The sequence below is a fragment of the Rhipicephalus microplus genome, chromosome 3, assembly GCF_043290135.1.
Source record: "Rhipicephalus microplus isolate Deutch F79 chromosome 3, USDA_Rmic, whole genome shotgun sequence".
Lineage (NCBI taxonomy): Eukaryota > Metazoa > Arthropoda > Arachnida > Ixodida > Ixodidae > Rhipicephalus > Rhipicephalus microplus.
In genome coordinates, this window is record NC_134702.1 from 227,060,488 (window position 1) to 227,075,334 (window position 14,847).

A 14,847-nucleotide genomic window follows, 5' to 3' on the forward strand; every position below is an offset into this window, starting at 1 on the left:
TCAGCAATTACATGCGCCGCCGCTGCTTATCTTGCGTACTGTTGTCAAAGCTACAGTTCACTGTGTAAATTGGTGCTTTATTCTATAGTAGTACTCTTTCTGACGTGTTCTTGCAAAGCCGAGCTGGTTCTCAGCCTGCACGCATGTCAGCGTGTGTTTCGCGCACGTGTTCGGGGGAAGCAACATTATAAACTAACCTTGTCAGAAGGCAGCTATCATCTGACGAATGAGAACGGATGTTCTTATTGATGATGGGCCCGGAAACTCTGGCGAATGGCCGTTTGAGCATTTGAAAAAAAAATGACATACGCACCACATTCTACAGAGCAACAGGCAGTATTTTATTAGACAAAACCTTCAAAAATGTAAGGTGAAATTACTAAGCAAAGGTTACCTGCCATAAGAGCGCAGAAAAACCGCTGGCAAAACGATTCCGATTATTTCAAAAAGCAAAGAACACAAAAGAAAGAACATCGTAATTCGGAGACGTTAACTTGAAAAAATTAAAGCCGTATACATAAACTTGTAAAGCTGGCGCATCATTAAGTGTCACAGCAAAGAAAATCGTGCAATGACAAGAGTATTTAGTACCGACGCATATGAAGGCCCTCGTAGTTAGGCCTCGTCAAACTGTATCTCCAGCGTCAAACAGCCGTTGTTAAGGAAGCCGCCAGATCTCACAGAATCTAGCTGTACAGAGAACCCGTGGTGGAAATGGACATATTTTCCCATAGTTCGCGTACAGTCATCGCCACTTTCGCTGGGGCCTTCTAGTTCAAGGTCTACGCTATCGGGATGTTTAACTCTCACACTCCAGTCACTCAACACACACACAGAGTCCTCAAGGAGTCCGTTGAACTCAATATCCAAGTGGAGAGTGCCTGTATCTATTACAGATGTAGTGCTCTTAGAGGCGACAATCGTGAAATATGTGTCCCTTGTAAGAGACACAGACACTTCAGCAAGCTTCTTCGACCCCAGCGCGCATGAAAAAAGGATTTCGGCATTCTCGAAGCGCAATGCGTAGACTAGCCTTGAAATTTCATTGCTCAAGCCATCTTCCGTCGATAATGCATTGCTTAAGCGGCGGTACCTGTCGAGAAAATAATCAAAGGGCTTGCAGTCTACAATCACAGACCGGTGTCCTGCCGGCTGAGTCACGATCTGTCTCATGAGTTCCAGCTGGTTGGTGGACTTGTGGGCCAAATGCTCCAACTTTTGGAGCACGAGTGCGCTCTCCAACTCCGGTGATAGAGATGACCCGGCGGCGTTTGCACAGGAGGGTGTCGAAGAAACGACGTTGGACATTTGAGCGATGTCTCTCTTGAATTTCAGTATAGACGCCTTGAAGTCCCTAGTGCAGGTGTTGAACCAGACTTCGTGGCGTTTGGCGTGTTCTACAACCTTATTCAGCAGTGCCGTGATCGCGGGCAGTCCACTATGAGGATCTTGCAAAAGCATTCTCGGGTCTTCCAACGAGTCTCCAGGCGTCGCCGAGGCAGACTCCGAGGGCAAACTCTCCTCGGCCGAATGCGAAGAAGCGGCGCCGCAGCCGTTCTCGTGGTGCTTAAGCAACTCGTTGTGAAGCACGGTCCGGTGGCACCGCAAACATTCCACAACGTGAAACGTGCACTCATGCTCGTAGTGCCACAGCAGATGTTCCATAGAGCCCACGTATTGACATCCATGCACCTCATTCCAGCAGTAAACCTTGAAATGAAAAAAGAAAATCATACATAAGCAACACGTTTACTGGCAGAAGTGAAACTTAACGGGAAATGCCGCAGAATTTAACGATGGTAGGTGATCCAGCATAAGCACCAGAAGCTGATCGACAAATTGTGGCACCAACCTGTTGAAATGAGGTAAATAGCTTAGCACACTAACTAATGTGGCAAGCAACATACCAGTACATTTTACCACACAATATTTTTAGAAGTGAGTATAAAGCAGCTTAAAATGGCAAAACACACACACACACACACACACATAATATATTATATATATATATATATATATATATATACTCTATGCAATATTGTCGAACATATATATATTCGCACCTAGTAGTTGTTTTGGAGGAATATTGTTTCTCTAATTATACCCAACGTGCATTTAGCAAAATGTTTACATGCGAGACCCAATTACTCACATTTACTAATGATTTGTTTAAAGCTGCTGATCTTGGCTTCAATATAGACTATTTTCCTCGATTTCACAAAGACGTTTGACCCGGTATCACATGAATCGCTCCTTTTCAAACTTGGTAAACTCAATATCGACGAAATCTTTCGTTCATAGACTTTCAAACCGAACACAATATGTCACTGCTCATGATTATTCCTCTCCGCTCTCTTCTGTTACATTTGGTTTACCTCAGGGTTCAGTGCTGGGCCCACTATTTTTTGTCTACATCAATGACCTTCCAGACGCTATTGTCTTTTCATCAGTTAGACTTGTCGCAGATGATTATGTCCTTTATCAAAAAATAACGAACTTCTCCGATTCACTGAACATTCAAAATGACCTGAATCAATTGTCGCTATGGTGCGGAAAATGGCTTATAAAAGATATATTAAAAAATGTAAGGTTATAAGAATATCCCGACGCCTTCACACCACACAGTACAGCTACCATTTAAAGGAGTCACTTTGAATTCCGTTAAGGCCTACAAATACCTTGGAACCAATATCACTAACGACCATTCCTGGAACATGCACGTCGATTACGTGTCCTGCAATGCAAACAGTACTTTTGGCTACTACACATGCAGCGTCTGGGACCCCAGTCATACCGTACTAATGAACACACTCAAACCTGTTCAAAATTGCGCCACCCAGTTTATATGTCAAATTATTCCCGGTGCACTTCTGTATTCACAATGACGAACACACTGCAACTGCCTGATCTGGTCTTACGTCGAAAATATCTTAAAATATGTTTTTTTTCACAAGATTCATCACCAAAATGAGCCGCTAAAAACCATCTTTCTTGTACTGGAATACATTTCATCACGCGTGGACCACAACTTGAAGGTTGGTGTCTCCCTTTGCCGAAGTAACCTATACAGTGACTGTAATGCCTCCATCGCAGCAATTACTGACACCAATTTCAAAAGTGCCATTCATGAAGCAATATTTTGTTAATTTGTTTTTTTTGTGATTTGTATAGGTACACATTTCTGTAAGTTTATTGGCCACTCTTTTCTATAATGCCCCCGGGCTCTGAAAGTATTCGTAATACACAAATAAATAAATAGCCCAGGAACAGATGGCCGATTTTTTCTCACGTTCGGGAGCTCTGTTGAGTAAACCCACTAACAGGTGGGTGTAATACTGATTATACCACGCTAAACTTGGCTAGATTAGATTCGGCTACACTTACATTCACTTAATTAGGCTCATTTAGGTTTAACTTGGCCTAACGCGATAAAGGCAAGCTGAGCTGAGAAAATTTGATTTTGCATGCCTGGCTTCATCAGGTTTTGCGAGGCTGGCTGCGCTCATTCATGAATCAACCAGCAGAAAATAACTACGCGATCTCGGCTCTGGAACGAGCCCCATCGCAGCATTTACATTCAAAAAAGAAAAAAAAACGACATAAAATTGATGGAGTAAGGCCAAAACGACAGTTGGGTGTCATTTTGGCTACTAGCTCGTCGGAGAGAGCGACATGAGAGGCCAACTGATACGGCGGGATGCGCATGCGCACCGCAGCAGGTGTTTTATTACTAGATAGCACATAAATTGCTTCAGCCATAAAGTCCCTAATATTAAGTAGCAACAATCTTCATATCCTCTCCAAAGTGTCCAACTGCCCTCTCCGAAGTGTCCAAACCTTATCCATATACTCTCCCAGATAACTGGACTGCCACCATTTTCCTATCAAGAGTGCTATCTCACGCTGATAACCCACGTGATGATCCTGGTTCAATGCCTTGTTCTATTGTTTTGCTACATGTGCTATTCTTGCCTTGTGCTATCGTTTAAATACTGTGCCATTTTGTATCGCATCCTTGGACCCTATTCTAGCCTTTGGCTACGTGTCCAAGCAGTTTTTTGAACTATCACGTTGGAAATGAAAAAGTGAAATGAAATGAAATGTTCGTGGCGGCCCGACCAGCAAAAGGCGGGAGAGGAGGATGCGTGGCGCAAGACCCGGGGAGAAGAATGGCGGTACTTTCCAAAAGATATCCAGGGGCTTTATTCGGCCACGCCATCCCGTGTTCTGCACACTGATGCTAACGCTTGTACAGTCGAGCGCGAATATCGCGAGAGCATCAACCAAACACTGCAACCAGGCCCCGGAAACTCAGCGGTCGTGTCGGTTTCAAGAAACATGCACGCTCGTAGCGATGGCCTGGCGTCCTAAGATCCGGTCGAACGTAGCGAAGATGTGAATGGTTGCATTTATTGGCTTTCACAAGAATCTACAAATATAAAAATCTCGATACGACTGTAAATATTTTTATTTTGTATGTTTTTTTCTTGTTCCTTATTTCGCGAGTTTAAACCAGGCGAAGTGCGGGAAGTGATAGACTTGCGTTCGTAGCACTTGCCTCCACTGATTCTCGCCCCCCGCTCAGTGGTATTAGAAGCTCGATCGCATTGTTACCTCAAACTCGGTTGGCGTGTCAACTACCAGAAAGATAAAGACAGCAAGTTGTGGCGGACAGAGAACTTGAAGCCGCAGTGAGCTACGCCGAACAAGTCAACCATGGAATTGTCGAAGATTGCTTAATCGGGCAACATAAGTTTTCGGCAGCTCTGTGACGTCCTAACCCAGGAACGTTGAGTTCCGCGAAAGTATTTCAGCGTTTCCCAAAGGCCACGGGTGAGCAAAAGAATAGGAAACCATTATTTGAGCCGGTATCGATCTTGCACGAGTAAATACGACTAAACCATGTGTTCTCTGCAAGCCTGACGACTGACAGAAGTGCACTGCCACTTGAATAATTGGTGAAGACAGAAGCCAAGCTTCTGTAAGGAAAAATCGTTCACTGAAAGGCTTGAATTCAAGTTGGCTGGGCTACACAGGAGTAGTTTGAATTTCGGCATGTAGTTAAAATGTCAAGTAATTATAGGCTGCTTCTTTCACATCATCGGAAATTGTTGTAGCCATGGTTCGAAAATCTGTCATTGTTTACTCATAATAGTGCCACTCATGTAGATGTAATGGAATAAATGCTTCAAAAATATTACAGAGAAACATGAAGTCAACGTTTTGACAAATGAAGTTTTCTTCGTTAAGGAAACGCTGTTGCTCTTACGAAGACAAGCCAACTTGCCAAAACACTGCTTTCAGCAACGTTCTTTCAAAAAAACTTTTGACCGCTTCAAGTCTCTTCTTGCCTCTGAACTTCATTCTCGTTTGGTACAAAAACCGGTAAGCAAACTATACCTGCCGTCATAACAAATGTGATTGAGTCAAATACGACGTATCCTACTCACTACATTTGATAATTATCGCATTGGTTTGGAAATTATGGGTTCCGCGTTTGCTCCTTATGTGAGCGTGACAGTTGAAAAGCCTGCTTTTATAGACTGATGCTTTCGTACCATGTGTGTCTTTTGTTTTATAAGAAATGCGCAATAATAAAGTTTATTTCATTTGGGCTGATCGAGTTTCGTCTGAGAAATCAGTCCACTGTACTTTCACGTATTCAGAATACACGAACAAAAAAATAAGTCACAAAATTTTATGGCCGCATTGTCGAAATAGCCAGTGGACTTGAAAGAAGGCACGAGTGCACTCCGCATGCAATCAAGGAGAGAAAGAAGGGCTTCCTCGGGAACCCTCCTCCTCTCAATTTTACGCCCTTTCCCTCTATTTCAGAACGATTGCAGTGACGTTATGAAAGAAGTTTTCTGTTGGCAATTTATTTCTTGTAGGATGCCCGGCAACCGCCAGTGGTAAAATCGGCACTGCCGCTGCCTTGAGCGAATACATGGGTAGTATAGGGAGCTAACACCCTCATTCTGCAACAGTGGCGTGTCTCAGAAGACTGTTTCGAGGAGAGGGTGCTATTACGCTATCATAACTCGGTCTTTTCGTTGGTAATTAGGCTGCCATCGCTCCAGTTTGCGGAAGCAGTTTAGAGCAGAGAGAAATCACTGCCAAGTGCCAGCTGTAACACATCTTCGCCCGCAATTATGAAATTACCTTCGAAGATAATAAAGAGCCCTCCAAGATTACAGTTCATCATGATGCATGGATGCCGAAAAATAGAAATGGTGTAGAGTTCGTCTGAAAAGCGATTGTTGTAGCGCGCAACTGGCAACGAGGGAGAGAAGGCAAAATCTCGATTTCCATTGTGCCGCTAGGCCCCTGGGATCTTGGGCAGGTCGATACTCACGCGATAATCTTCGTATCACATGTGATTGTACAGTCCAAATGCTTGAGAGGGAACACAGGAGCACGTGGCTTTCAGTACCATCCTGGCTGTTAGGCGACACGTCACAGTATATGTGCACATGCATGAAAAGGGTAGCTTGCCTTCACATGCATCACGTCACCGCAGGGCTTGCATGTCGCCTAGTAGCCAATTTTCAGCCTTGCTAGCGATCGTATAACGTTGGCAACTAAAATTTTGATGCTTTCAGTTTTAACGGCGTGTCCCTTATGCTTGACGTGTCGCCTAGTTTTCGTCTTTTATTTTTTGTACAACGAACAAGGAAAGGAACAGAACCCCCCCCCCCCCCCCCAACTATCATTTGCTGCAGATCTGAGGGAATATTGATACGTTCGAGGAAGTTGTGTCAGTAGACTAGAAGAACTTTGCTCGGCGTTACATTAGTATTTCGTCATGTCTCCCTGAGAAAAACAAGAACACTGCTCCCATTCTGGAAGGCAGTAATGAGTACAGCGCTGGCACATAGTTATGGTGCGCTGGAAGTTTCTGCCACTCTTGGGGAACCCCGAGGTCGTCCACAGTCGCCGCGTTAACAGGGCGTTGCCCTAACGGCTGATTCAATGTGTACTGCCACGTATTTTTACGAATTCTCATGCTTGCCAGACGGGCACCATGATCCGGCGATTGTCTTCGAGCTCGTTCCGAACACACACACACACACACACACACACACACACACACACACACACACACACACACACACACACACACACACACACACACACACACACACACACACACACACACACACACACACACACACACACACACACACACACACACACACACACACACACACACACACACACACACACACACACACACACACCTGTTTTATGCCTTATCGAGTGTTGCATTGCATTACTACGTTTTCTTTGATGTGAACTTCCTGGGCTTTTCGCGTTTAACTTTTTTATTTTTCATGTTCTGTGTATATACTTTTTTTGGGAACATAACCTTGCAGCATCGTAACCCCCCCCCCCTATGTATTACCCACATGAGCCCTTAACTATATGAATAAACCATTGAGCCAAATCCGTGTACAGCTGAGGTCACGTATGTGTACAGAGCGCGAGGAGCCGGTTTTCAGTCCACTGGGCGAAACCTCGAGGCAGTTTCGGGCTCCCATTTGGTCAGCCCGACAGCTAGGCCACGCATGGTTCTGATATAGCACTTCATAGCCAGAAACTGCCTCTGCGTTTCGCCCCGCAGAGCGAAAACCGGCTCCGCGCGTGCTCTACACAGCCGGGGCCGCGGCTGTACTACCCATAATTTCCATGGGCGCTGAATGATGGCAGCACCAGAGTCCCCTCTAGTTAATTTTAGGAAGCTATGAGCGATGGATGAATTCTCGCAGCCCAGCCACACTGTGCATGCTTCTCGTTGTCGCCGCGGAACAGCGCCAGGAGCTCTGTGAGACACGCGCTCCCATGTTCATTCTCAAAAAGATAGCGATTCTTCATCTAAACAAACGGCTCTGTGAAACAGCAGCGTACCAAAACAGCATAGAGGCTAGCATTCTCTTTTCTTGTTTGCACAGATTGATTGAATGATTGATATGTGGGGTTTCACCTCCCAAAACCACTAATGATTATGAGAGACGTCGTAGTGGAGGGCTCCAGGAATTTCTAACACCCGGGGTTCTTTAACGTGCACCCAGATCTGAGCACATGGGCCTACAACATTTTCGCCCCCTTCGGAAATGCATCCACCGCAGCCGGGATTCAATCCCGCGACCTGCGGGTCCACAGCGAGTATCTTAGTTGCTAGACGACCGGGGCGGGGCTATTTGCACAGATTAAGTTTAGGAACCGACGCAAATATGCCGGTGTCCGTGAGCGAAACTAGACGGGACTTAAGTGCTGCCCGATCAGTGTGTCTTCACAACATTCACGCCCTAAACAAGGTGCTTTGCTTTATATGCGAAACCTTAAATTAGCAACTTATTCCTCGCAGAACCTCACAGCCCTATTAGCGTCCTTCCCGGCGAATTTCGTGCAGGGTAGGAACGGGTTATGTCTGACGCACGTGATTGTTATATGGGATGCAATTAGGCACAATGGTGCGTCAGTGCTGTGCTAGATGGGTTGAGCTAATAAGAATTGCCTCATAATAATTAGGATTGCCTAGTAAAAGTGTTGGCGACCATTTTAGGTTCCAGGGTTTTAAGGAGTGTGATATTGATATTTTATTTATTAATGGCAGTATCACAAGAGCCATAATTATCATAAGTAACAGGCAAGCCTGAGCGAAATGCATTCATATTTCTCAGAATTTATAAAGCACTGCTGACATTAGAGCTGAATGACAACTCGCAAATGAAAAAAACAAGGCAGGCAATACGGACAGTTCGAAAAAGAAAAACTGATGGCCATGATTATCATGCTTGTAGCTACTAAGTACAATAGTTCGACGTTGTTTCATGGCAAAAAATTTTCGCCCGTCTTTTGCATTATAACCATTATCTAAGAATAATGTACTGTTATTGCTTGGGTACCAGTATTGGCCATGCATCAAAAGATAACTAGCTGTTTTTGTAGTTTTCATAAATAAGTAAAACTACCGAAGCAGAATGATGATTATGCACTACTGTACTGCCATTTTCAAACATACTAATTGCCTGAAAACTTAGGTCCTGAATATAATTTCCCCCAAATTCGACTATATTGAGAATTCGGTTGAATCACTCCGAAAACAGACGAACATGTGCACGCTTAAGTTCCGTTTGCTAATTAATCAAACTTCAGTTGCGAGAACAAGCGCTGCCGTTGTCAGCCTTGTTGTCAGCGTGCGTGTGCGTGTGATGCGCTTCAACCAAATTTTAAATTATGAACATACTCCAACTTGCCATCTCGCTCCAATATTTTAGTCACATTTTAGTATTTCTGCTTTAACGAAATGAGCGTAGAATTTCTTTAAAATGATATATGCCTTAAGTAGATGTTATTTTAGTAACTGCGAAATCGGTACCTCAACATGGCCGAAAATTCATGTGACGTATAGGGCTCACCCAGTGGTTTGAAGTGTGAATGAGCACCTTAACTAAATATATCTCAATTTAGCCAAATATGTCAAACCATCGAGCCTCAATTAAACTTAAATTTAGTCTAGCTAGTACGGTTGAGCTCGGCAACTATAAATTAAGACTCGTCAGTGCTTATTGAGACAAGTGCGTATTACCTAAAATAACTGTTGCAACTCAGGTTGGGCTTTAAGTAGCGAATTACTAGAAACTAAAGCATGTATTCTAGTTGGTGTAATTAAAGTAATTATGGTAAGAAAATGAGGTGCTGCAGTTTAGATTTAGTGCTGCTCCGTATAATGGCTAATCGATACCCTATGAGTACCAGTCGATAACCTATAGTGGCTTACTATGTCTCTTGAGCTATCTGGTTCATAATGAAGAAATGAGGGACGCAACCCACATAGACAAGAAAAGGCGACAGAATTGCACGTAACTTGATACCAACTTAATTCGAAAAAAAAGCTCCGTTGTATAAGCATACGCACATGTGCGCAGTTACCGTTGCGCAGGACAGGAGCGAACATTCCACGCCTAACACATTATGAAAGCGAAACATCAAAAAATTACACTTCAGATTTACACAGGGTGACGAACGTGTCACTGATACACATATCTTGCTTCAAATTGATGAAATGAGACTAAAAGTTCAAGTGCATGCAAGCATGTTTAAACCTTGCGTGGTTAACGAAATTCCTCTTACAGTTTATATCATTTTACAGTTTCTATCAGCTAGACCGGACGCAGCGTCAATGACAGGGCAAGGGAACATGAGTTTCCAATTAGAAAGTATGATTGCCCATTTTTTTATCCGTTGAGATTCTTGCATGTGTAAGCTGGACGTTACAAACTATTGTATGCTTGGAAGACCCAAAAATATGGTGGAACTTGAGCTTTTAGAGGCATATTCGATCAATTTGCAGCAAGATATGCATAGCAGTGTTAAGTCTCTCACCCTCACCCAGCGTAAATATCGAGCGCATTTTTATATTTTGCTTTCAGTAATTTTTAAGCGTGGAATTGATCGCTTACGTCGTGCGCAACTGCAACTACAAACATGTCTTTACGCACGTAAAAAGGAGCTTTTTCAAATATAGGTGCAAGTTCAAGCCCTATCCCGTCAGTTTTTAGATGCGGAGCATCTAATACTCGAGGCTTGTAGTGCGGCGCCGTCCGCAAGCTTCCTCCTCCTTCTTCCACCATCTGTGCATCCCTTCCTCCTCTACACACCGCGCGCGCTTCACTCCTCCACCATCTGTGCACCCTTCCTCCTCTACACACCGCGTGCGCTTCTCCTCTTCACGAACATTTGCTAGCTGTATAATGTAGCGCGCATGCGCCGTCACGCTTCGAGAACATCGGCAGCTGACGCGCGCGCATGCGCCGTCGCGCTTCGAGAACATCGGCAGCTGACGCGCGCGCATGCGCCGTTGCGCTTCTCCCCCTTCTCGAACATTCGACAGCTGACAGTGCATGCGCCGTCGCGCTGTATATGTACTCAAGGTCGGTGCTCGCTCGCTCAGTTGCCGCTCGTCGGTTGGTTTGTACGGCGCGTCGACGTCCGAGGTCGCAATGATCGACGTCCCTTCGACCAGCGCCGGCCAAAGTGTTGGCGGAACCGCAACCAAGTCGTCGTCCGAAGACAAGGCAGCGCGGAGAAGAGCTCGCGACGCCGAACGTAAACGTCGGCGTCGAGCGGAAGATTCTCAACTTAGAGAACGTGAAGCCGCTGAGAGACGTCAGCGTCGAGCAGCAGCACCGGATTCGGCCGCTTTGAAACGTAAGCGTCGACAAGAGGACCCGGACTTTCGAAAACGGGAAGCCGAGTGCAAGCGTCGGTGACGAGAGGCCGATCCCGATGCTGCCCGCGAGCGCAAGCGCGCCGAGGTAGCGGCATGGCGCGCCAAGCAGTATGCCACGCCCAATTAACACCCCGTTAACCAATTATATGCTCCGCATCCTCCTCAGTGTTCCCCCGAGGGAAGCTGCGGGCAATTTTTTTTCTATGTGGGTTGCGCCCCTTAATATTTAGGCTATAGTGCACCTAGCATTGTTGGAGATCGTGCGAACACTTCGTGCAGCCCCGTGGGTATTTTCTTGTTAGTTGACCAAGAAAGAATTAGCAAAAAATCTGGAAAGAATTGCCGATACGGCACTGGCTTTGTTCCCACGAACGCGGCTTTGACGCAGCCTTGAGACTTAATGATTGCTGGGCTATTTTTCTCTCTCTTCGGGGTAAAAGGCTAGACGCTTCCGTAGCGACTGCCTAAGCAGCACCCCTGTCATCATGGTGCGCCCGCAGTTGAAGGGAATGAACGAGCAGGCTCGACGGTAACTATGTAGTGCAGTGGTGAAGTCATGTCTAGAAAGACGGAGCGCCCGGCGCGGAATAGCACAAGCGAAAACTGCAGTAACAGATACGCCACATCTGAGCATGCGAGGTGCCTCTGATACGCCTGCCTTGCAGTGTCCACCCTTTTTTATCTTTGCGGCCGTGTTGACTCATTCAGCCGTCGAAGGCACTCTGAAAGTTTTAGTGAAAAAACAAAAAGCAAAAAAAAACAAAGCTAACCGTTTTCGCTGTGATATGATATCACGAGGTGAGGATAAATGTAAGCAAAAAAGGCACCTATCCGTGCAAGTGTTTTTTTTTTCTGTTCGATCCTCTAATGTCGACAGCGCTTCGACGCCCATAGCAGCCATCGCGGCCGCAGCGACCAAGGGTGGAAACTGCAAGGCAGGACATCATTGTCGCCGCGCATGCTCAGATGTGTCGTATCTGTTACGGCAAATTTCACTGGTGCGTTTGCGCGCGCGCGACGCTCCGTCGTTATAGACGCGAGAGCCGACCAGCGTACGACCCTAGCGCTACGACGTAGCATTCGCGCGAAGCAGTGGTGACAAAATAGGCAATAGACACTTTTAGTTGGGCGTACATAGCGAGCCTATGTACGTGGCCCGATACGTTGCATAATCTGCATGTGAAGCGCTCAGAGACACTTAGTTCACCGTATGGACCGTACCGAGATACGTTTGATTAAACTAGACGTATGTTCTTAGAAATAAAACAGCTTCTCGGTGTTTTTTAGCACCCTCGTGCGGTAGCAGCGACACACCGTCCGTCAAAGTTAAATATACTCAGTTTGGGTCAGTTTTGTTGCTCTCTGCGTTCGACGCCGTCGCTGCCGTTTTGCTATCTGGTTCCTATATCAATCGAGACATTACGAGAGCGTCACGCCACGCACGCTTCGCCTCGTCACGTTTACGCACGGCGCATTTTTTCTTTCGGGCGTACGCGCGCATCGCTGGAATCAATATGTTACGTACTGCACATGCGCAGTTTTCTCCCGTGTCAGTGAAGCGTACGTGAGCTCGTTACGTACGCCCAACTAAAAGGGTAACGCCGAATCTATCACGGCACGTTGACGCGAAAATAAATCGCTGCACTCCTACGCGTCCGCAGAGCTACACTGCCTTGACGCGTCCGCGTTGGAGCACGACCTATGTCCCTCAACGTTGACGCGGTGAAGTCTAAGTGACATCGCTGGAGCGAAATGCAGATTGTCACGCCTCGCGTTGGACTACAGAGTGCTCGCGCTTTGCTAGCGTATCGTTGCTGTACCAGGCCTACGCGCGTGTCCACGTTAAGACGGGCAATATAGAGCCCTTAAAGAAGAACGCGAGTGTGCACTGCGTGCTCTCCAACTCCGCACGTAGCCTTCAGTATGGGTCGTGGTAATCTTTTCCACGGGCTCCCGTAGTCGTGAAAAGTTTTGAGCGCCACTGTACTGCACGTAAGGCGAAGTTATGGCGGAATACAAATGCTGGCCACAATAGCCGGTATATACCTGCTTCAAAAAAGCTTTAGAGACACTAACTGAACCAATATGAGACGCTGAATCACTACAGGCTTCTACAATCGGAAGTAGGCCCCTTTCACCGTTCAGAGGAGTGCAGATACATGACTTTTCCGGGAAACTTGATGGAACAAAACACTGCTACTAACCTTGAAGCTGCGTACTTCACTGTCGTCGATGTGAACGGTGACGCTGTTCGTCATCTCGAACGACTGCTTATCCAAGGGACACAAACCGGAGCCGTTCTTGAAGCTGAAGCCGTGGCAAGCCGGACATAGCGCGTGCGAACATGGCAGCTTCACCAGCCACTTCGGTATCATGCCACAGATAGAGCACACGCATGAATTCGGCACCGTCGCAGCAAACTGGGTCAGCCTCCAGTTTGCGCCGGGAATGTCGTCATGGCAGAAACGATGCATGGGCTTCTGTTCCATTTCCGAAAAGGCCTCGTCTTCACGCAATTTCTAGCCGCTAAAATAACAACAGACTAGCTTTGTCACAGTTTTTATACGCCCTCGACAAGTGGCATTGACTTGCTTGCTGGATGCGAAAGCGAAGCTCTTTCGTCACCTAAAAGCTGCGACACCTGCCGGTGTAGGTTTGCTAAGAACATGACATAGCAATCACCCTTTCTCGCTCGTCACGCACCTTCATCAGCCGTGAACATGCGTAGTTATCTCTCATATTGCGTTTACCCTAATATTTGCTAATATGTGACAATATCGCCGCGTAATAAGTGATCCGGAATGTGGTAACGAATGTAACTTCTGTTCCTCCCGCTTGGCTGTTGTCGCTAGTTCACTGAAATCGCTGTCGGCTATTCAAACTAACAATTTAAGGAGCTTCTCGTCAACTGCATTAGCAACGACCAGCTTCAAGAGGCGTTGTTTGTCACGCACAAAAGCAACAAAATTTATTGATTGAATGATATGTGGGGTTTAACGTCCCCAAACCACTATATGATTATGAGAGACGCTGCAGTGGAAGTCTCCGGAAATTTTGACCACCTGCGGTTCTTTAACGTGCACCCAAATGTGAGCACATGGGCCTACAACAATTCCACCTTCATCGGAAATGCAGCCGCCGCTGCCGGGATTCGATCCCGCGACCTGCGGGTCATCAGCCGTGTACCTTAGCCACTAGACCACCACGGCGGGGCAAAAACGCAACGAAATTGATCAGCCGGATAGCAGAGGTTGAAAAACGCTGCGGTTGTGGGCAAAGATAGTGGGTGTAGTTAGAGTCATGGAACCAACGGATGTTTCTAGCGCTTAGTAAAGGCCTCGAAAACGCAGTGCTAGTTTCGGTGTTAAGTAACATGCACGCTCGCTCAGCGATTGCCTTCAAGATGCCGTCCAAGACGCCGAAAGTGCCAGCCGGCAGACGATGGCAGCAGGAAAGCCCGATTTGAGTTTCTACAGTAAAACAAAACAAGCGATCGAGCAAGAACCGCTGTACAAAAACTCAAAGGGAAGCGGTCTGATACGCGAAGCCAAGTGCGGCATGTTGCGAACTTGAATGCTGCGGGCGATGTACACACCCAACCTCGACACGAA

General features: G+C 46.3%; 1 protein-coding gene across 1 annotated transcript; it reads right to left on the minus strand.

The window, feature by feature from the left end:
• Window positions 1–317: 317 nt before the first annotated feature.
• LOC142804146 (uncharacterized) lies at window positions 318–13,851 on the minus strand. The gene is made up of 2 exons (XM_075890750.1): window positions 13,441–13,851; window positions 318–1,710 (listed from the first exon to the last, which is right to left on the minus strand). The coding sequence occupies exons 1-2, from the start codon at window positions 13,723–13,725 to the stop codon at window positions 616–618; spliced, it is 1,380 nt and encodes a 459-aa protein (XP_075746865.1). The 5' UTR covers window positions 13,726–13,851; the 3' UTR covers window positions 318–615.
• Window positions 13,852–14,847: the final 996 nt, after the last annotated feature.

Excerpts from the sequence above, each read along its gene's own strand:
- LOC142804146 (XM_075890750.1), bottom strand. The coding sequence starts at position 13,725 with ATGGAACAGAAGCCCATGCATCGTTTCTGCCATGACGACATTCCCGGC. Across the intron at positions 1,711-13,440 it reads GTGAAGTACGCAGCTTCAAG|GTTTACTGCTGGAATGAGGT; the intron begins GTTAGTAGCAGT and ends TTTCATTTCAAG.